This window comes from Mustela nigripes, chromosome 2 (assembly GCF_022355385.1).
Source record: "Mustela nigripes isolate SB6536 chromosome 2, MUSNIG.SB6536, whole genome shotgun sequence".
Lineage (NCBI taxonomy): Eukaryota > Metazoa > Chordata > Mammalia > Carnivora > Mustelidae > Mustela > Mustela nigripes.
Genome location: NC_081558.1, coordinates 54,220,694 through 54,241,537, shown reverse-complemented (window position 1 = coordinate 54,241,537; position 20,844 = coordinate 54,220,694). Strand labels below are relative to the sequence as shown.

Sequence of the window (20,844 nt, the reverse complement as noted above, 5' to 3'; positions counted from 1 at the left end):
GGAGGAGTGGGACAACTTGCCTTGGTCTGAAATCAGAGGTCCAATCTTTGAGCCTGGGAAAGACATCCACAGCCCTCTGGCTCGTCCTCTGCCCCATTTCTCCACTGGATATTAATGTATTGGGTACTGGAGAAGAAGCATGGAGAAAACTCAGTCCTCCTCCTTCTACCATAGCCTGCTGCAGCAAAGCCCTGCAACTTCAGAGGTGAAGGACAGGCAGATAAACAGATAATTACAGAAGAAAGGGTGGATGCCAGGCCAGGGGATGACACCCAGGAGTAAGAGTTCTGCTAAGTATAGAGGATGGGGAGGAACAGTTCCAAGGTTCTGGAAGATATATTTACACTGGGGTCTAAATTAAGGATACAAGGAGTTCTCCATGCCAAAGAGAGGTCAGAAGGGACAAGATCATGAAAGATCTTGTGAGCCAGGAAATGGAGAAACCACTGGGAATGACAGTGTTAGATTGGGAGCATTAGCAAATGCAGAGTGAACTGGCAGACTCAGAATGCTGGAAGCACAGATTGATAAGATCTGGGGCTGTCCAAAACATCCAGATCAAAGATACTGAGAGGTGAGGGGGAGTAGCCAGGCTAGAGGGGTTAGAACACTTGGGGGGCTGATTGAATAAAGCATGGAAAGAACAATCCAAGATAATGGTCAGGTTGGTAGCTAGAGTGACCTGGAGATGGAGGTGCCTTTCACAGAAATCAGGAACCTAACAGAAACAGATTCAGTGGGGACAGTACATGGAGATCAGTGCAGTCTTCATTGGTTGAGTCTGAGATACTTGTAGGCCATCCAAGTGGAGATGCTTTAGGAGAAATTGTATGTAGAAAGTTGGAGGCAATTTCAAGTCATAAATATTGGCATGGATGTCCTCAGCATGCAGAAGGTCACAGAAACAAGAGTAGAGGAGATTGGAAAACAAACAAACAAACAAACAAACAAGAAAGCCCAGTGTAGACCTGGAAGGCACCAATTTTAAGGGGTGGGCAGGAAGAGAGGGGCCAAACAGCACCTAACTTGAGAGGTAGGATGGAACTTAGAGACTTGAATCAGCCAAGACAAACAATTTCAAGTGAGTTGAATTGTCTCCAGATTCCTGAAAGGCTGTCACACTAAAGAGGGAACAAATGCATTTTCTGGTGCATCAATGGGGAGGACTAGGACCAAGGGATAGAAATTCCAGGGAAATGAAATCTGGGTCAATATAAGAAAGTCTTTTCTAGCAATCCGAATTAGGCATCCATAAGGCGAAGTAGAGAACTCCCTGTCGCCAGAGGTGTATACAGAGCAGAGGTAAAATCTGCCAGGGTCATTGAAGAAAGAGTTCCCTGACCTGGGAAGGCAGTGGGACTAGCGAGCCTCTGAAAGCAGTCCTCACAATCCCTTGGGGACATTTTCACACAGTCTCTACCCACAACTATGCAGTGACCTCTTTTATTATAAGAGCCCACCTCACTTTCTTATAAATGGACACAGGACCCCAAAGATCACTAGAATGGAAGCTCCATGGTGTCGTGGGCATGTGATCTTTGATAGGGTAGTCAGGGTGACTTTGGGGGTGGTGCACTTGGGCTGAGAACTATATGATGAAAAGGACTCAGCCAGGGGAGATCTTGGGGAATCCCATGCCCTTCAGAGGGCACAATAAATGCCAAAACCAAGTTGGGACAGAGCTAGGAGAGTTGGACAAACAGAAAGCAGACCTGTGCAGCTGGAGCAAACTGAGCAAGGGGGAGAGAAGTGGGGGGAGAAGCAGATACAGGGCCCAGGTAAGAGCAGCGGTGTAGATCATTGCAAGAGGGGCCGGTTTATTCTAGAGGCACTGAGAAGCCATTTCAGTGAAGCCATTGAAGGATTTCAAGGGGGAGTGACTCGTGACTCTTCTGGCTAAGAGAAGATCATGGATTTGGAGTCTAGGGAGGGCACAAGTGGCAGTGGCAAGGCCAGAGAGGAGCATATTTTGATTATGTTCCCATGGTCAACATGGTAAAGTTTAAACCCCTTAATCTGCATTCAACATGATTCCAACTTCATTTCCCACTAACCTCCTTCACACATATGTGCTTCCAACTTGTGGAACTACAGTAACCCTTAAATCTCCAAACTTCACCCCTAACCTTTCCCAACGCTAGCCCCTCCACCCCTTGAAATCTGACTCCTTCTTGAAGGCACATATCGATGCCTCCTCCTTCATGATCACCTCCCGGGTTTCTCCATCAGCATTTCTCCCCCAACTGAGAGCATCTTGTTACCCCTCCAGTTAACCCACCTTGTTCCATGCCAGCGCTCTGTGGTCAGGCACCCAGCCTCATTTGGATCTGCACGTGGCCATGCCAAGTACTGGATGATTCTCAGCAAATAGTGGTTTGATGAATGGTTACAGTCTCAGCTGTACCCAGCATCTTGTCCTCAAAGAAATGATAAAGGGGTTGTTAAGAAGTGCTCACTTCTGTCCACATTGATGTATAATCATTATTTTCTGACCCGAAAGAAACACATGGGCACTGTAAGGAGACTTAACAAATGTCCTGAATGTTCACTTTGTGCCAGGCTGGGGACCAGGGATACATGGGCTCTAGGACACAGCCCTTAACATTGCAAAACTCACAGGCCATTGGGAGAGAAAGACTCAGAAAGCAGCTTCATCCAGAAAAATATGGTAAATGCTATGATGGGGATGGGCATGGGCACTGTGGGAACCCAGAGTGGACATGAGGGTGGTGGTTGAGGGGTGGGAAGGTTTCAGGGGATGGTGATGCCTAACCTAAGTCTTGAAGAGTATTCCAGAGAGGAAAGAGTATGTGGCTGGGGCAAAGGAACCAAGGAATGGTAGCTCAGTTTGGGGGTACAAATACTGGGGAAGGCCAGAAGGAACAGAGAAGAAGCCCATTATAGAATCTGGAAAAGGTGGGTAGTTTCAGTGGGGCCAGGTTAAGGAGATTGAATTTTATTTTGGAGGCAATGAAAGGGATTTAAAACAAGGGAGTTTGGGTTTTCAAAGGAAAATATGGTGACAGTGTTTTTAATAATAATGTTATATCCCTTCTGAATTTCAAAACATATCTGTTATTCATTTGATCTGTCCCAGCTCTGCTACTAATCAACTGTGTGAACTTGGGCCTCTTGGGACCTTTGTGCCCCTATCTGTAAAATGGTATAATCATAGAGCTGGCTTATTGGGTCTGTCCATTTGACATCCACTCATTCACCAAACAATTACTGAGCTCCCTCTGTATGTTGGCATGTGGAGGTACGGGGACTCCAGCAGGGAGAGATGAGGTCCCAGTCTATAGTCTATTGAAAAAATAAACATCAACCAAGTAATAACACCAGGGATTTCAAACACAAATGTCTACCTGAAGCAAACACTTAATAAGTGAACTGATGTGCATGTGAGACTATAGAGAATGGTGGGGACTATGGCAACCCGGAGAGGGCATGCCCCAGTGTAAAGTAACTCAAGTTGGAAAATTTTAAGGAGTATGTCAAACAAAACAGGTCTCATTCAACATGAAGTGGTCCAAAGGAAAAGTATAGGTTATATTACACAGAGATAATATGAGGATATAACAGAGCTTGGGAGCTGTACAGGTAACATGTGGCCTGAGGATGAGGAGTGAGGAGGGGATGGGTAGGGAAGGGAACATTTCTGGCAGATGAACACCCTTGTTGGATGTTGGATGTTGGATGCTTAGAACATTCAGGGATCATTGAGAGAGGTCAAAGCGTTTGGGTTATACTAAGGAAAGACAGGCAAGCGATGAGGCAGAAAAGGCTGGCAGAGGAGGATCATGGAAATTTGAAAGTCGTGGAAGGGTTTCAAAATAGGTGAAGGGCGAGTACATAAAAATAACTGTGTACTTAGTATAAACAAAACACTTCTAAAATGGACTGATTCTAACCATCTCCACCACTCAGTAAAGTAGGTAACCTCTTTTTCTCCATTGTGCACATGAAGAATTGAGATAGAGATGCTAAGTAACTTGTCCAAGATCATGCAGCCATGAAGCAACAGAGCCAGGACACGGCTGGAGTATTCTGGCTCCAAAGCCTCTGCTCAGATGATCAGACCAAATCAGAATGGCATTTTTATTTTTTTTTTAAGATTTTATTTATTTACTTATTCAAGAGAGAGTGCATGCACGAACAGGGCGAGGGGCAGAGGGAAAGGGAGATGCAGACTCTCCGCTGAGCATGGAGCCTGACACAGACCCCAAGATCATGACCTGAGCTGAAGGCAGATGCTTAAATGACAGAGCCACCCAAGAGCCCCCAGAATGCCATCGTTCTGGAGGCACATGGGTGGCTCAGTTGGGTAAGCGTCCAACTCTTGATTTTGGCTTCGGCCGTGATCTCAGGGTTGTGAGATTGAGCCCCATGTGGGGCTACTCTCCCTCTCCATCTGCCCCTCCCCTTGCTTGTTCTCTCTCTCTCTCTCTCTCTCTCTCTCTGTCTCTCTCACTCTCTCAAATAAATATATTTTTTTTAAGATCATTCTGATTACTGGTAAGGAGTGCTGGGGTGGGGAAGAGTAAGATTAAGTAAGAAAAAGCATATAAAGCTTTTAGCATTGTGCCTGCTTTCAGAAGTACACAATTATTATGATAGCAAAGCAATGATAAAGCCAGACCTGGAACCCAGATGCCCTATCAATCAGCCTGCTGCTGTAGCATTTTTCTTCCCTGACTCTGTTAGTCCTCTTCCTGAAAGAAACTCACCTCCTAACACTCTTCCCCGAAGGGCTCTGCCAGTCTAAGACCTCAGATGATGATGAAACCTCCAGCAAGGACCCCATCTTCAATCCTGAACCAGTCATTGCCCACTGCTTCAAGCAGTTCAAGCAGAAGGCTTTCCACCAGCCTCAGAGCCGCCGGCGGATCATCACCTTGCCTCAAAACGAGGATCCAATACCCATCAATCTCACGGCCCAAGCCCAGACTCCCCCACAGCCAATATCCAGCTTCAAAGTCCTGGGAGCCGGGGATATCCTGGGGCAGCCAGACGATGCAAAGACCTGGCTCAGCCAGAGACTGAAGCTTCGGCAGAACCTGGAGTCATTCGGCGACACAGAGAAGTGGCTGCAGAACAAGCCTTGCCTCACCCCTTCAGAGGCCAAGGTCTTAAACATGATCCGAAAGGAGCATGAAGCCCATTTGCTGGCCTGTCTGACTCCTACCAGAGCCACCAAGGTGAGCCGCCCCACTTGATGATGAAGAGACTGAAGGTGTTAGGGGCATACTGTCATTTCATTCCCTGTGGTTAGGCAGAATAGGGGGTGTCCCCCCATCAAAGAGGGACAGAGAAGTCCCAAAAGGGGGGTGTATTGGGGACAGAACAAGGAGGAGAGCTGTGATGCCTCTTATGACCTCATCTCGGGAGATCACAGTTTCAAGAGAATCACATGATCACTTTCACCATATTCTATCTGGCAGAAGCAAGTCATTAGGGCTGTTCACACTCGATGGGAGGGGAACCAGGCTCCATCTCAGAAGGGAGGAGTGGAAGAATTTGTAACCGTATTTTAAAACCACCTGAGGAGGGATAATTCCTGGCATTCCATCTATGGGACATTTTAAAATACTCATTGTTCATTCATTGGTCACATATTTGTTGAGGGTTGATGCGTGCCAGGCAGGTGCTCCTAGTGCCGCTGTGAGGATCAGAGCTGCAAGCCTGGAAGAAAAAATGAGGAACTCCCTTTTATAAATATAGAACTAGAAGCTCAACGAGGCCAGTCAATCGTCCAGGCCTATAGAAGTAGTCAATGGAAATCTTTTTTTTTTTTTTTAAGATTTTATTTATTTGACAGACAGAGATCACAAGTAGGTAGGGAAGCAGGCAGAGAGAGATGAGGAAGCAGGCTCCCTGCTGAGCAGAGAGCCCGATGCAGGGCTCGATGCAGGGCTCGATCCCAGGACCCTAGGATCATGACTTGAGCCAAAGGCAGAGGCTTTAACTCACTGAGCCACCCAGGTGTCCCGGTGAGTGGGAGTCAGTATCAAAGCCCTCATCCCCCAATGCTTGGTGTCTGTGACATTCCCTTGTAATGCAAACACTTGAAATTTCTCCCAGGTGAGGTTAAGTTGGGGTAAAAGGTCAGATAATTTAAACCTAGCTTGGCTACTTCCTAGCTCTATGATCTGGGCTTCAGTTTTCCAATCTATTAAATGTGGATAACCACTGTACCTACTTTCTAGGGTTGCTGTGACATCTAAATGGATGAATTTATATCAGGTGCCTTGGACAGTGCTGGCCACAGAGCAAGCACTCAATATTATGTCTGTCCTTTTGATTGCCGTCTCACTGATATCAGAGTCAGTCCTTGGTATAATCAGAGTCCAAACCCAAATTTCCTAGGTCTCACACACCCTTCCTGACAGCAGCACGGTGCTATGAATAAGCCCTAGACTTGGGTTAGAAACCCAGCTCTACTGTCAAGAGTCGTGTGAACCTGGATGAGCCAACTTCACTTCACTGAACCTGTTTTCTCATTTGTAAAAAAGGAAAGTCATACCTAATACCTAATTTACAGCATCATTTAGTCATTCAGCAAGCAATGACTGCCTGTCTGCCTGGGGCTGGAGGATTTTTCAGTAGGGGGACGGGAGGTAAGGATATATAGCTTAATCGGACATGGTCTTCCTTCAAGATGTTCAGATATTAATGGGGGAGGAAGACACATCAGATCGATGACTACAGTTTGCTGTAGACCATTAATAGAGGTGGGTCCCAAATGCAGAGAAACTATAAACCAGGGAACAGAAAGGCCCTTTGTAAACTGTCAGGTGCTGCACCAAGGTGAGGGGTATTATTCTGAAATATTCCCCATAACCTGGAATTAGAGGAAAAGTAAGAGTTGGACAGGTAGAGAAAGGAGGAAAGGTATTCTGGTCAGGAGGCCCAGCAGGAGCAAAGACTGGGAGGTAGGAGGATTAGAGCCTTGTCTGGCTCTGGGTGGGGGCATGTCTCTGGGGGCACTGAGAGTCCAGTGGGATTATACTCCTGACTTGTCTGACAGGAGAAATGGGGTAAGAACGAAATGTTAGTTCTCATAATATCCAGACCTCTTGTTTCCGATGGGAAAATGGAGGTCCCAAGATGAAAAGAATCTATAGCGACAGGCAGTTGCCCCGAGTCCAGTGCCCCTTTTACTCCATCCTGTTGTCTGTTTAGAGCTGCTCGGCCACTTGCTCTCCCTGTTCTTTCTAACTCTTAGAATCACACTCCAGTAGCCTGTCCCCCCTGAATTCTCCCCCTCTACCCCACTCTCTTACTTTTCGCAGAAGAGCCCCCGGCCTTCCCGCCGACCTGTGCCCCAGCTCCGACTGCCCAAGCCTTCTGCCTTGACCACCTTGTACTCGTACCTGCGCAGCCGCAAGATGAAGATCCTGGAGATATTCGGCAAGGTGGACTGGGGTGAGAACCAGAGGATCTCTAGGGAGGAGTTCATGGCAGCTCTGAAGGCGGTAAGTGCCTCCTGTCCTCCCTCCGGGCTGGCCTGAGTGGGGAAGATGTCCATGCTCCCTGCCCCCACTTCTGCCTGCATCCAGGTCCTGGCAACTGAAAAGTAGACGCAGGGGACTCAAACTATCAGCCTTGTTACTTATAAAGCCAACTTGGAAAACGTAGCATAATTTGTGACCTCATCAGACCCCTAAAAGCACCCCTGCATGGGTCTGACCTAAAAAGCCCCTATCTGAGTGGAAAGTCTGCAGAACCAACCCCATAACCAATCAACTTCATGAGGAATCACTGTCTTGCCCATTGGACCCCAGACCTGTGCACAGAAATTGCTGGGCTGTCAGTCCTGCCTCTAGAACCTTCTAGACCTTCTCCAGCTGTCACTGGCACATGATCATATAGAGGTCTTTAAAAATGCAGCTTCTGACTCAGTACCTCTGTGCATGGCCTGAGATGTTACATTCTAACAAGCTCCCAGTGATGTTTATAGTACTGTCCCTCAAGCCACACTTTCAAGGGCTAGCCAAGATTTTAAGTTAATTATAAAGAAATAAAATTTTAAAATCCAGTTCCTCACTCACAATAACCACATTTTGGATGCTCAGTAACTACACATGATGAGCAGTTCCTCTACGAGGCCACACAGTTACAGAACATTCCATTATTGCAGAAAGTTTCACTGGTCTAGTAAGGGGTCTACTAACTATCGCCCAGAAGTCAGTTCCAGCCTGCCTCTGTTTTTGTAAATAAAGTGTTATTGGAACACAGCTACACTCATTTGTATGCATTGTCATGGCCATTTTAATGCCACAATGGTAGATTTGGGTAGTTATGAGAGAGACTATATGGTTCATGGAGCCTAAAATATTTACCATCTGGCCCTGTATAGAAGAAGCTTGCTGACCTCTGGTCTGCATGAATTAAGCTTTTATATACTTTGAATACAAGCTACCTTTACAAAACACTTTAGGAAGCTGGCGGCTACCATCTTTCAGCCCACCATCTTTTATGGTTTTGAGTCATCACCAGTCTTCACACTATTGTTTCCTGATATGTACTCATCTAAACAATCTTTCAAAACATGAAAAAAAGATAAAGTGTTTTTAATCATCATAACCAAAAAAAGATAAAATATTATATCCTTTCATCCTAGGCATCTTCTAACCCTCTTTGAGGAAAGCTCAGTGAATAATGACTGCAGTATACAAAATTATATTTCCTTTAAGACTTTTCCTCTTGAATATTTGGTATTGATGGCAAGCATTACAGTTTTACAAAGTTACTCACTATCTTTCAAAGAGTAACGTGTATCGTATTTCTGATCCACTTTTACTTCAGTTAAAGGAGGCTAATGTGTTTCTCATGGACAAGGATGGTAGACGTGAAATCCTTTTTCCAGTCCAGCCTGGGAAAGCTGGCATTGAGCTCGGTATGGAGTGGGGTGGTGGTCCGGAAGGAGGAAGGAGAGGATTCTGCAAAGATGGTGGCTTATCTGGACTGGGTTTTGAAAGAGGGATAGGAGTTCTTCAGATAGGTGGAAACACCTGAGTAAAGGCAGAGGGTGAGAAAGTGTAGAGTGTGTTCAGGACCTGGGAAAGGGCTCTAAGCTCCTGCGGCAGAGGCCTTGGGCATGAGCTGGGAGTGGTGGTGGATGAAACCAGAAACTAGACAAGAGAGGTGGGGCCAGGCTGCTATGGCTTTGGCCATACTGGCTGGATGTTTGGAGTGGAGCCCACCCACTTTGGTGGCTTCTCTTCCCTCCTCAGATTGGAGTCCCTCTGAAAAACCAGGAGATGGAGGATGTTGTGATCTATCTCAGCTCTCTGGGAAAGTGCAACAACATTACCACGGATATCCTAGCCAACACCTACAAGCAGTGGTCTTTGGGTGAGCAGAGAAGCACCCTGTCGACTGAGAGGGAGTGTACGTATCCACTCCCCAACCCCATGTCTCCACTTCCCCATCCTGGGAACAATCAGGGTGGAGGCAGCCTTGGCTTACTTTCTGAGTGTATTCTCCAACTTTGGCTTACCATAGGTGGGCCAAGCTTCTAGAATCCCCAGGTGCAACAATCAACTAAAGAGTAGATATTCTCATGAGTGCTCAGCTACCATATCCATTCAAAGATCTTGAGGCCCAGCCCTTATCCTTAAGGGAGGATTTCCAAAGGTAGTTTCAGCCCTCCAATGCTTACCTGATAGATTGATATCTGACCCAAACAGAAGACCTTTCCACTTGTATGTGGGCCCAAGGCCTTCTTACTATTAATCTATATTTTACTGATAAAAAGTTAACTAAAATTCAACCCCCCCAAAAACCCACTAAAATTCAGAAACCAGAATTAGCACATGTTTAGAGTTTACTGGAAAATCTATTTTGATATTCTGCTATCAGAGATATTATCAGGGTTGCTATGAACAGTTGTATGAGTTGTGCACAGCTCAAGTTCCATTTGCTAGGTCATGTGCTTGTGGAACCACTTCTGTCCAAATATAGGACAGAGGCAAATTAGAAATGGACCAGCCATGGCACTGGCTATGAATTTACTCTATAACACAAGGGTACATCATGGTTCTTTAGAGCTTAGTGCCACTGTTGGTGCAAAAAAATTTTAAATTGAACAACTACAGATAAAATTAAAGGTCTCCTTTTAACCTCCACTCATCTTTCCAGAGCCCTCCCCAAATGTAATCAAATATAAGATATAATAACTATAACAACAATATAACAAATCCCCAAATATAACATCTTTCTTTTTCTGAATCAAATAAATCTTGCTTTTGGCCCCACCCACCAGGCTGGAAGGAGTTTCATTTCAGATGTTGATGTGGGGTGTTCCTCACACTCTCTGGGGACACAGGAGAGCCCTGGGGGAGGAGGGGAGGGAAGAGGTTTCTTCTTCCAGAGTCCCAGGGAATCTGAGCACCCTCCAGGCACCTCCTGCTCATGTCACCACCACCAACCCCAGTGATAATCTCCAGCACCCTTCATGTCCAGCATGTGCTCAGGGCTGCCTCAAGTCAGGCTTGCTTCCCCATCCATGCTCTTTTGACTTTTCATTATAAATTACCAAAGCTCGCCCTTATTCATGTGGTTTGCTATGAGCCATTTAGTGAATGACCACAGTACTCATAATGCATGTTTGTAGCAAATGTATTTGGGGCCTGTTATTTCCCAATAAATAGACTTGAAGTCAAGAGCAGGTATTTGCTTGAATGGTGCCATCTCAGTGTCATCATGGAGCCCTTTCTCCTGGACAGCATCAGTGGGCAGGGTAAGCAGACTTGGGTATCACTTGCTTTGCCTAGAGGGGCAGCAGCATCAAGACTCTGGGTGCCCAGCTCAGAAAGGGAAGGCGGTAGCATCTGGGAGCACCTTCTATGGGCTGGGTCGTTTTACCCACAGCAGCAGCTCAGATAACCCTCCAAGTCCCTGGAGGTCAGAGCTGCATTTCACACTCGGTGAGGAGAAAGCTGAAGCTCAGCCGCCAGTCTGTAGTCTGGAAACTAGAGGATGGCTGGACCATGATTTCATGTCATCCCAGGACAGTGGAGCCCTGAACTAGGGCAGGGGCAATGGGAGGCTTTCATCCATCCATATATGTGTTGAGCACCTATTATGTGCCAGGCACCCTTCAAAAACACCAGGAACTGGGAACACAGGAATAAAGAAGCCAATGAGCTTCCATGTAGCAGGTTAGCCAAGATGATGTCTAGTCGTGATTAATGCTTTGAAGACAACAGGACAGAGTGAGGAAGTGGTGGTCAGGGGAGGCCTCTTTACAAAGCAGCTCTGGGGCTGACACTTGAGTGAGTAAAGAGGAACCAGTCTGGTGGAGCGCATCCTAGGCAGTTGGAGCTACAAAGGCAAAGGCCCTGACTTGGGAAAGTTTTCAGGGGACAGAAAGCCATTGTGGTGGCTTGGGGGAGTGAGGGAGGGGTAATGTTTAGAAGATGGGTTGGGTGGATGCTGAGCAAGGATCCTGTAGAACCTTGCAGACCAGGAAGAGGATTCTGGGCTTTAGTCCGAGTGCTGTGGGAAGCCATCAGGGGAATGAGGTGATTATATTTTGTAAAGGTCCTATTTGTTGTTTGATGGAAACAGGATGGTAGAGGATGGGAGGGGTAATAGGAAGGCTGGGACTGTGGTGCACAAGGGATGCCATTGTGGAAACAGAGATGGCACAGACGGGCCACGTGGGAAGTGAGCAGAGGGGTGGCCCATACCTGCTTGGTCCCATCAGTTAACCACTCAATGGATTCCTTAGGTGGGCCTCATCACAGTCTCTCCATCCTTTCAGATTATAGATCCACCAAGCACAGAGGTTCCCTCCAGAGTGCATCCAAGAACCAGGTGGATTTGGCCCCACAGCCTTGCAAGATGGACCTGCTGACTGTGCCCCTGGTTGACACCCACATGGAGGCACGGCCCATGACTCTGGAGGAGATGGAGGACGTTGGCAAGCGGTACCGTGAGAGGAAGCGGCAGCACAAGGTACCCAGGCCAACAGGAGGGGCATGGGGCTAGGTGCCTAGACAGGCTCGGGTTCAAGTTCACTGTACCTTCAGGCTGCAGAACTCCAGGGAACAGACTTCTTCATCTGATAATGAGAACAACACCTACCTCACAAAGTTTCTCCGAAGAAGAAATGAGATAATGTTTCTGAGAGTATGGAGTGCCCCTCCTCCCATTCCTTAACTGTGACTTTGCATCCTGAGACCAGGTCTGAGGGCTGCATCTCCATCACAGCTGGAATCTAAGTGCCCAGTACAGGGCCTGCCACTGTGTGGGCACTCCAGAAACACATGACCAGTGAAAGAAGAATGGATGGCGTGAATGAATTCATCCAACAAATATTTATCGAGAGACGGCAATGTGCCAGGCACTCTTTTAGCAGAGAACAAACCAACCCCTGCCGCCAGGGAGGCAGACAATATTAGCATTATACTATATATAAATACATATTTTATTATATATAATAAATATAATATAAAGATATATTATAATATTATGATATTATAATACTCTATGTTTAATTATATAAGTATATAAAATATATTAATATATTCTATTTATTTTATATATATATAATAAAATGTTAAACACTATAAGTGCTATATCAGTTAAGATCTGATTCACTTCATGACAAGAAAACCCCAACATATTTGAGCAGGATCAGTAAACTTTGTAAAGAGCCAGGCAACGCTGTTTTAGACTTCTGGGGCTCTATAGTTTCTGTGGCCACTATTACCCAAGAGCAGCCACAGACTGCAGCCACGAAACAAATGAGTGCCTCTGTGTTCCAAGAAAACCGTTTTTATAAAAACAGGTGCTGAGCCAGATGTGGCCTGTGGGCTGTACTTTGCTGATCCTGGTGTTAGATGCTGCAAAAATATAGTTGTTGTTGTTTTTTAAATTTCCTTGTAAATAAATAAGAAGGCCAGACATGGCTCGGCATTCCGCAGGCTTCTTTGGCTTTGCTCTGCTATTCTTAACACTGTGGTTCAACCTCAAAAGCACAGATATCTGCGCCTAATTTAAATCCTGGTGCAGCCAAGCCTGCGGATGCCTTGTTTCACCAAGGCACTGACGTCGCACCCTACTGTACCTATGACATAATGACATGCAGCTCCACATACAGGGCTGTTCACACTCACACAGCACTGCCGGCCTTGAGCTTAGCCTTTCAAGTGCTCTTGGGGGTGACCTTGACTATGTGTGATTTTTCTCTCAAGGTACTGACTTCAGAGTCTGAACTTGGGTCCCTCCCTGTACTCTTTGCCATTTCCCTTCATGGGGGAGATGGAGATGAGGTGCCACATCTGCCTTCTGGCCAGGAAGGCAAAGAGAAGCTGGAGAAAAGTGGGTGCCAACCTCCATTCTCTTTGCAGCTCAAGATCCCCTCCATCCAGTACCTGGAGCGGTGCCGCCTGGTGCGCAGTGGGAATAAGCACTTTGATGAGCACTGTCTCCCGTCCACCCTGCACGGGGAGATGAGGGAGCTCGTCGACATGTCCCGCAGGGACAACTTTCTGGTCTACCTGCAGTGCCACAAGCTCTGTGAGTACTACGGCCTCCCGCTGACGGAGGACATCCTCATGAAAGGTAAGGGTTTTGGGGGCTGGCCCTTGGGAGGTTGCCAAGAGGGCCCAGGACCTGGGTGCAGGTGGCATTCACCTGTGGTTTGTCCTTCCCCGGCTGACATATACCCAGCTAAACTGCTGTGACCTGTGGTGGGGGTATGGAAGGGGGAGGGGGAGGGGAGGAACAGTCCAGTCTGTTTTCCAGTTAGGTAGGATTTCTAGAATCCTGGAGGTACCCAGGCTCCACAGACACAGAGGTCTGGTTTCCCCCAATGGAGCTGCCAGGCATTCTAGAACAGGAGTTCAGGGTGAGGGAGTCCTGAAGTTGAGCAGAAAGGAACAGTGCCATTTTCAAAGAGGGAGATATGATAGAAGTGATAACCACTATGATTGTACTGGGCTTTTCCAAAACCACTTCCTAGGTCAGGTCTGTTTCTTGGTTCTTCTGCAACACGGAGGTAGGAATACACAAGGGGGCAAGTTCTGCTGAGGCCCTTTGCTCTCTGCTCAGACCACAGGACTGGGCCCTGAGATTTCCACACTGGCCTCACCCTCTGTTTGAGGGAGAATTGTGTTTCCATATATCCAAGCAGACCTAAACCCTCCACACCTCTGGGTAGAGCATGTGCTTCTGGGAGACGGGGATGGGAAGTGCCCCATAAGCCCTCAATGATCACCCTGCGATGTTGCTGTCCCAAATCTGTGAATTTATAAATTTAACGGGAAGGTCCCACTTCAGGCCTTAAAAGCATGAAAGAGTAAGTTGCTCTTGAGGGCAGAGGTTTCCCAAGTGGCCAGGAAGGAACCATGGCCAAACTGGGTAGTGTGACTTTCAGAGAAAGGGGCACACGGACAGGCGTGTGACTTCCCTGAGAATAAGTTAGTCGTCACAACTGACTATTTCCATCTTTTTCCCAAGAGAGAGGGAAGCAAGTGCACATTGTACAGGGCCCTAGGTCTTGTATTAATTTGCTCAGGCTGCCACAATAAAATACCACAGACTGGGCTGAACAACAGAAATTTGTTTTCTTACACTTCTGGAGGCTAGAAGTGCAAGATCAAGATGCAAAAGGGCTAGTTTCTTCTGAGGCCTCTCTCCTGGGCTCACAGAATGGCCACCTTCTCGCTACCTCTTCACATGGTTTCCCCTCTGTGCACTCATGCCCCTAGTGCATCTCTTGTGTCCAGATCTCCTTTTACAAGGACACCGGTCCAATCAGATTTGAGCCCAGGCTCATCTGCCTGATCTCCTCTTGAAAGATCCTCTATCCAAGTACAAATTCTGAGGTTTCAGGGGGTTAGAGCTTCAGTATATGAATTTGGCCTTGGGGTGGGAGTTGGGGGGGACACAATTCAGCTTATAACAGGTCTGTACAAAAGTGTTTGGCCAAAAGCCTCCAGAAACACGGGCAAACCAACCTGAGGTGTCGTTGTATCCTGGGTGCACTGCACCCCCTCACTTGGGCGGCCAATTGCTGCCCCCCTGGGCTGGGAGGGCAGAGACAGGAAATCCTGGACGCATCATCCTTCCTTCCTTCTTCCTCAGGGAGACTCGTCTTCCCTGATAGTGTACATTTCCTGGTCTTGGCTAGTGGTGGAGGGGCAGCTAACTGTCTTCTGAATGCAGGCAGGCTTGCCACGCCTGCACCTGGGGCTGCCCTGCGGGCCAGGTCTTTCCTTGGGATGTGCCTCCTTTGTCCCCTCGGAACACTGAACCACTACTGATCGCCTCCACCACTAGCTTTTGCTAGCTCCTGGACCTGTCCACCTCACCAGCTGGAAGGGTCTCACACTCATGGGCACACGGGAGCATGGGGGGCGAGGGAGGTGGCTTCCTTTTGCTTCTGACTGTTCTAGATGGAAAAAAATTCTAGTCCACCTCTGACCAGCATCCTGGCCACTATCTATCGGCTGTCTCTGTGACAGAGGCCTACTCTGCTGTGAGTAAAGAAACTCAAACATTGGGACTTCCGGGTCTGTGTTCTGGACTAGAGCTTGGTGGGCTCTGACTCCAGCCCTTAAACTCAAGGGCTAGAGTTCTATAACTCTGAGGCATTTCGCCTCTCCCCAGTGAATACGGCTTTATCATTTGTCCCCTGATTTTATAGATAATACTTGCTCACTTAAGCTTTCCTTGAAAACAGAAAGATAAAAATTTCCCCAGCAGGAGTTGACATCATTAATATTTTAGAGATTGTCCTTTCATAGACCTCTTTTTCTTTTCCATTTATACAAAATTATTTATGTAAATTATTTTTAAATTGTTTATATATATTATACGTGTATATTATATGTATTACATAGATATATCTTTAAATGTGGTTTTAAAAAATCCTGTGTACTTTTCTAAAATGTTGATGCTGCATATCCTCCTTCCCTCTCCCCTCTTATCTGCACAGTCCCTGCCCAGCCCGCAGATAAGCACCATTTATAACCTGGAATGTAACCTTCTATTACTTTTTTTAGAATATGAGTAAGTTATGTGTTACCATCTTGGGACAAGCACTGCTCAGTGGCTGCAGGAAGACAGAACCCCTGGCCCAGTGCTTTTGTGCTCTGACTTCTTAGAGCAGTCTCCCAAGGATATCTGTGAGATTAATTCTGGGCAAGGAGAAAGCTGCCATCGACTAAGTCTCAGTTAACCTAGTAAAGTCTTGGGTGAATCTCCCCTCCTCCTTGTGGGTTCCTGACCAGCACAACCCCTGCAGAGTGCTCACTCCATCCTACCTGCACCCAGGCCTCGGGGCCATGGCTGAACTGGTTATGAACATGCTTCCTCATCTCTAGTCCAGAGAGCAGTGTTGTACCAGGCCCACTTCCTGACATTGCACTGTGGTTGTATGCCACATTGTCATTCAGGGAAGCCAGGGGAAGAGTCTAAGGGACCCTCTACACTCCTTTTGCAACTTGCTGTGAATCTACAGTCATTTAAACATAAAAATGTGCATGTATCTAAGAAAAAAATCTTTTCAAACAAAAATGTCTATTAAAATAAAAAAGCCTCCCTCTGCCCCAGAGGCTCAGGGGAAGAGGGATCCTGAGCTGACAGGTCACATTTCTCTTGCTGCTTGCAGCCCTGCTGTACCCAGGAGACAAGATCATTTTCCAGAAGGACCAGGTGCGCCCGATCCGGCAGCCGGGAGGCTACTACTCAGACTTGAAGATCTTCAGTCCAAATCTGGCCCTGCTCAAGCTCCAGGGCTTCAGCGAGGCTCTGGCTAAGAAGGCTGACAAGCTGAGTGTCAGACCCCCTGTGTTCCCTGCCATTTGCCTTCTGTCCTACTGCTGCTCCTTCAGTGCTGGGGATAGGATGGTGGCCTACCTAAGGTGTCATGGTGCACCAGTGCCTGTGTCCAAGCATGCCCAGCATGTCCAACCCCACTGGTCACCAGGTGTCATCCCTGGCACATGTCTGAGGGCCGCAGCCTCCCTGCCTCACCCCCATACAGCTACTCTCCCAACCACATCCTACATGATCTCAAGCTTTCTGGGAAAGATTAAAAAGAGGGACTTCTTCAAGAAATGGGGAGGCTCCTTCACAAATCATGGGCGGGCCATCAGGGGCCCTACAGAGGACAGGTGTGGCAGTCCCTTCTTTGTCCTGCCTTCTCTGGCAAGAGGTAGGCTTGCAGCCCTTAGGAGGAGGAAAGAATTCTGCACTGGGGCCTGTCTCTGAGCCTCAGACCAACCTGAGTCCTCTCTAAGGAGATGTCCTTCTTTGGAAGGAGGGGACCCGGGGGCAGGTGATAAACCAGCATGTGTTGAAGACTGCAGACTGGAGAACGAGCAGCATCCCCGAGGCGGGATGGGGCTAATGTGGGATGGAGAAGGGCCTGCTCCCCACCAGGAACGGCCTACATTCTGGATCCCTGCCAGCGGCCCACTGGATGGTATGGCCAGAACGGATAGGATGCAAGAGGAAATTAGACACCCTACAGGTTAAGTGGGCAAGATGCTTCACTGTCTGAGCCACAGCTTTTCATCTGTTACATAAGCATTCCAGCTCCTGGGTGGCTGACTTCCATTTCTGCACCATGAATCTAAGGAGTGGGTGGGAACATGAGAAACAGACTCTTATCCATGCTTAAGTAGGCCATAGCCATAAAGGATAAAGAGAGGGCACCAAGGGCAGGGACGGATATGTGTTTTATCTTGCTACCTGAAATGTGTTGTCAAGGTTTTGGAGGCCAGATGCAGGCCTGCTGGGAGAGAGTGCTGTCTGCGGTCGATTAGTGATGTCTGCCAAGTCTATCCTTGGGGAGTTAGTTTTCACCACACTTGTTCCAAAAGCTGGATTCAGCCTCAGCAGCATCTCTCAGCTACCTCGGGAGGTCTCTGTTCTGGGTAATAAGAAACATAAGGCTTTGCAAAGGGAAGTGGCCTGCCCAGAGTCACCCATCCAGCCAGGATGTGAGCCCAGGCCTGGCTGACCAAGCCCATTGTGGGTCCCACTGGAGCATGGAGGGAGAGAGGCTGGGTCCCACCTCAGGAAGAAGAAACTCTGCTTTTGGAGCTCTGGTTTGGACTTACTGACAGGCCCACCTCCGTGTACTGAGGCCCCATTAACTTGCATTTCCTCTCTCCTGACAAGAGACCTTTCTCTCTTATCCACTAGGAAAACACTGAAGAAAGTCAAGAAGATACACTTTAAGGAGTTTGAGGAGTTCACCAGGTCTGTAGCAATCATCCAACTCTGGAAGGGGATGGGTGGGAGGGAGGACCTGCCTCCCTTTGGAGGAGGTACCTGAGAGCTGAGAAATGGTAAAACTGCTTAGGGTGCCAGGCAGACACTGCTGTGTTGTGTTCCATGTTTTAACTCATTTAAATCCTCTTAGCAACCCTATAAAGTGACTCCTGGCATACCCATTTTACAGAAGAGAAAACTGAGGTACAGAAAAATTAATGCACTTACTCAAAGCCACCCATCTATTAAGTGGTGAAGCAGGGATCTGAACACAGCAATGCTGGCTCCAGAGACTATGCTCTGAACCTCACAGGAAAATGGTGTACATTTAAGAATATGAATTTTAGGGGCGCCTGGTGGCTCAGTCGTTAGGCATCTGCCTTCGGCTTGGGTGTGATCCCAGGGTCCTAGGATAGAGCCCCGCATTGGGCTCCCTGCTTGGTGGGGAGCCTGCTTCTCCCTCTCCCACTCCCTCCTGCTTGTGTTTCCTCTCTTGCTATCTCTCTCTCTCTCTCTGTCAAATAAAGAAATAAAAACTTAAAAAAAAAAAGAATTTGGGTTTTAGAGACAGCAGATTGGGCATCAAGCCTGCACTCTGCCACTTGCTCACTGAGTGACTTTGAGGAAATGACTTATCCTCTCTAGGCCTTCAGATCCTCGTTGGTAAGGTAGACAGGGTAACAGAACCTAGCACTTGGAGCCGAAGGGCTTAGCACAATGCTACACCTCCACTCTGGTCACAGTTGGCCTACTCTGCTGAGCAGAAGCTCTGGCCCCAGGTAGTCTACCATGACACACTTCTGTCTTCTTTTTCTCCAGGAAGCTGCAAGTGAAGAGCCCCAGAGGTCGAAAGCGAACTCACCCCAATTTCTTCTGGCCGGGGCACCTCCTGGACAAGCTGCAGCTCTACCTGCCCACTGTGGCTATGGACCGGAGCCTGGCACTCTTCAGTTGTGTCCAACCCCAGCCCCATGCCTACTCAGCCACCTACCACCCTGACCACTGGTGGCCCATTGGGAACATGAACTACATGACCTGTGGCTATTACGATGCCCCCAAAGTCTACTACATCAACTAGAGTGACCAAGGTGTTGTGGGATCCAGCCATCCTGGGACTGTGACCAGTGCCTCTGGCAACCTGGGGCCATAGTCACCGGGGAAGTCTCAAGAGCCAGATAAAAGAAGTCATTTCAGTGGAATGGCCTGGAACCAGCTCTAGCTAGAGCAAAAGCATCCAGTGTCTCAGAAGGCAGATGGAACCCAGGAAAGATGCACAGTTTCTGAGTATTTCCCTGTCTTGACCTCTGCCCTTTTGAAATAAACTAGGTTGGAGTTTTTTTCATATCACCTGTGATCCAGCTGATGTGACTTCCTGCTCAGGAGCTGCGGCCAGACGAGTGTTTGGAAAACTGATGTCCTGAGCCCCAGGGGACTATAGCAGGAATATTCCCTGGGATGGTTTCATGGCACCTCCAGTTTCTTGTCCCGGGATCTCAGTGCTCATGGGAAAGCAGCTGGCAGTGCAGGTATCCAGTGCCCTTCTCTGTGAAATACAGTGGCAACGGGTCTCTTATCCCGCAGAGTTGGAGCCATTTTGGTTACTGTTTCTCAAATCTCTTGGATCTTTCACAGTTGGAGGCATGGTCTCTGGTTCATTGATCCATTCGCTTGATTAGCCCACCTGACCCCATCAAGACCTTTTCCTTCACAGCACATAATGTTGGGTGCTGTTAGCACAGTGATTTCATGCTCTGCAACCCATCTGACTTCCCAGAGCCTGCAAGATAAGCAGGATCCATGAGATTTGCTGTAGTCATAGGCACAAAGGGGTTCCAGTCTCAGCCTTATCGCTTGCCAGCTGTGTGACCTCAGACAAGACATTTCACATTTCACTCTTCTAGGTCTCCTCAAACTCCCCTACCCTTTACAGTCAAAATCTTATGAAGGAGCTGTCAACCCTTTCTTCCCTTCTCACTTCTCATCCAATGGACAACACAATCCAGTGTAGCTTCAGTCCCCATCTGGACCCTGGAACTACTGTCAGGATCAGTGGAGTTACCTGGGTGGCTTAGTGGGTTAAGGGTCTGCTCTCCAATTAATCCCGTCATGGTCCCAGGGTTCTGGGATCCAGCCCTGCATCGGGCTCCCTGCTCAGCGGAGAGCCTACTTCTCCCTTTCCCACTGCCTGCTTATCCCCCACCCCAAACCCGCCACTTGCCCGCTCTCTATGTCAAATACAAATCTTAAAAAAAAAAAAAAAAAAAAAAAAAAAAAAGATCAGTGATGACATCTGCATTGTGTTCAAATTGTGGAATCAAAGTGCAATTTTTTTTACCCTGAAATGTGATTTTTTAACAACAATGTTAAAAACAAAATCTAAGTAAGACAAAACCAAGAACAATTTAACATTAAGCAGATTAACCTAATGATTAGAAGTGTGGATTTTGGAGTCGAATCCCCAAACTCCCCTTTCTACATATGTAAAATGGGGGAAATAAGAGAACTACCTCACAGAATTGTGGGAAGGAGAGTAAAACCCATCGAATGATAGCTGTTACAGTCTCATTGCTATATTACCCTATACATTCACGTGAGGGAATTAAGAAG

General features: G+C 47.5%; 1 protein-coding gene across 1 annotated transcript; it reads left to right on the top strand.

Annotated features, from left to right (window-relative positions):
- Window positions 1–2,577: 2,577 nt before the first annotated feature.
- Window positions 2,578–19,584, top strand: EFCAB12 (EF-hand calcium binding domain 12). The gene is made up of 9 exons (XM_059388296.1): window positions 2,578–2,668; window positions 4,750–5,198; window positions 7,293–7,475; window positions 9,237–9,393; window positions 11,771–11,964; window positions 13,362–13,575; window positions 16,628–16,806; window positions 18,182–18,225; window positions 19,057–19,584. Exons 1-9 carry the CDS (start codon window positions 2,578–2,580, stop codon window positions 19,313–19,315), a joined length of 1,770 nt encoding a protein of 589 aa, XP_059244279.1. The 3' UTR covers window positions 19,316–19,584.
- Window positions 19,585–20,844: the final 1,260 nt, after the last annotated feature.

Excerpts from the sequence above, each read along its gene's own strand:
- EFCAB12 (XM_059388296.1), top strand. The coding sequence starts at position 2,578 with ATGGGCTCTAGGACACAGCCCTTAACATTGCAAAACTCACAGGCCATT. Across the intron at positions 2,669-4,749 it reads GCTTCATCCAGAAAAATATG|GGCTCTGCCAGTCTAAGACC; the intron begins GTAAATGCTATG and ends TCTTCCCCGAAG. Across the intron at positions 5,199-7,292 it reads CTCCTACCAGAGCCACCAAG|AAGAGCCCCCGGCCTTCCCG; the intron begins GTGAGCCGCCCC and ends TACTTTTCGCAG.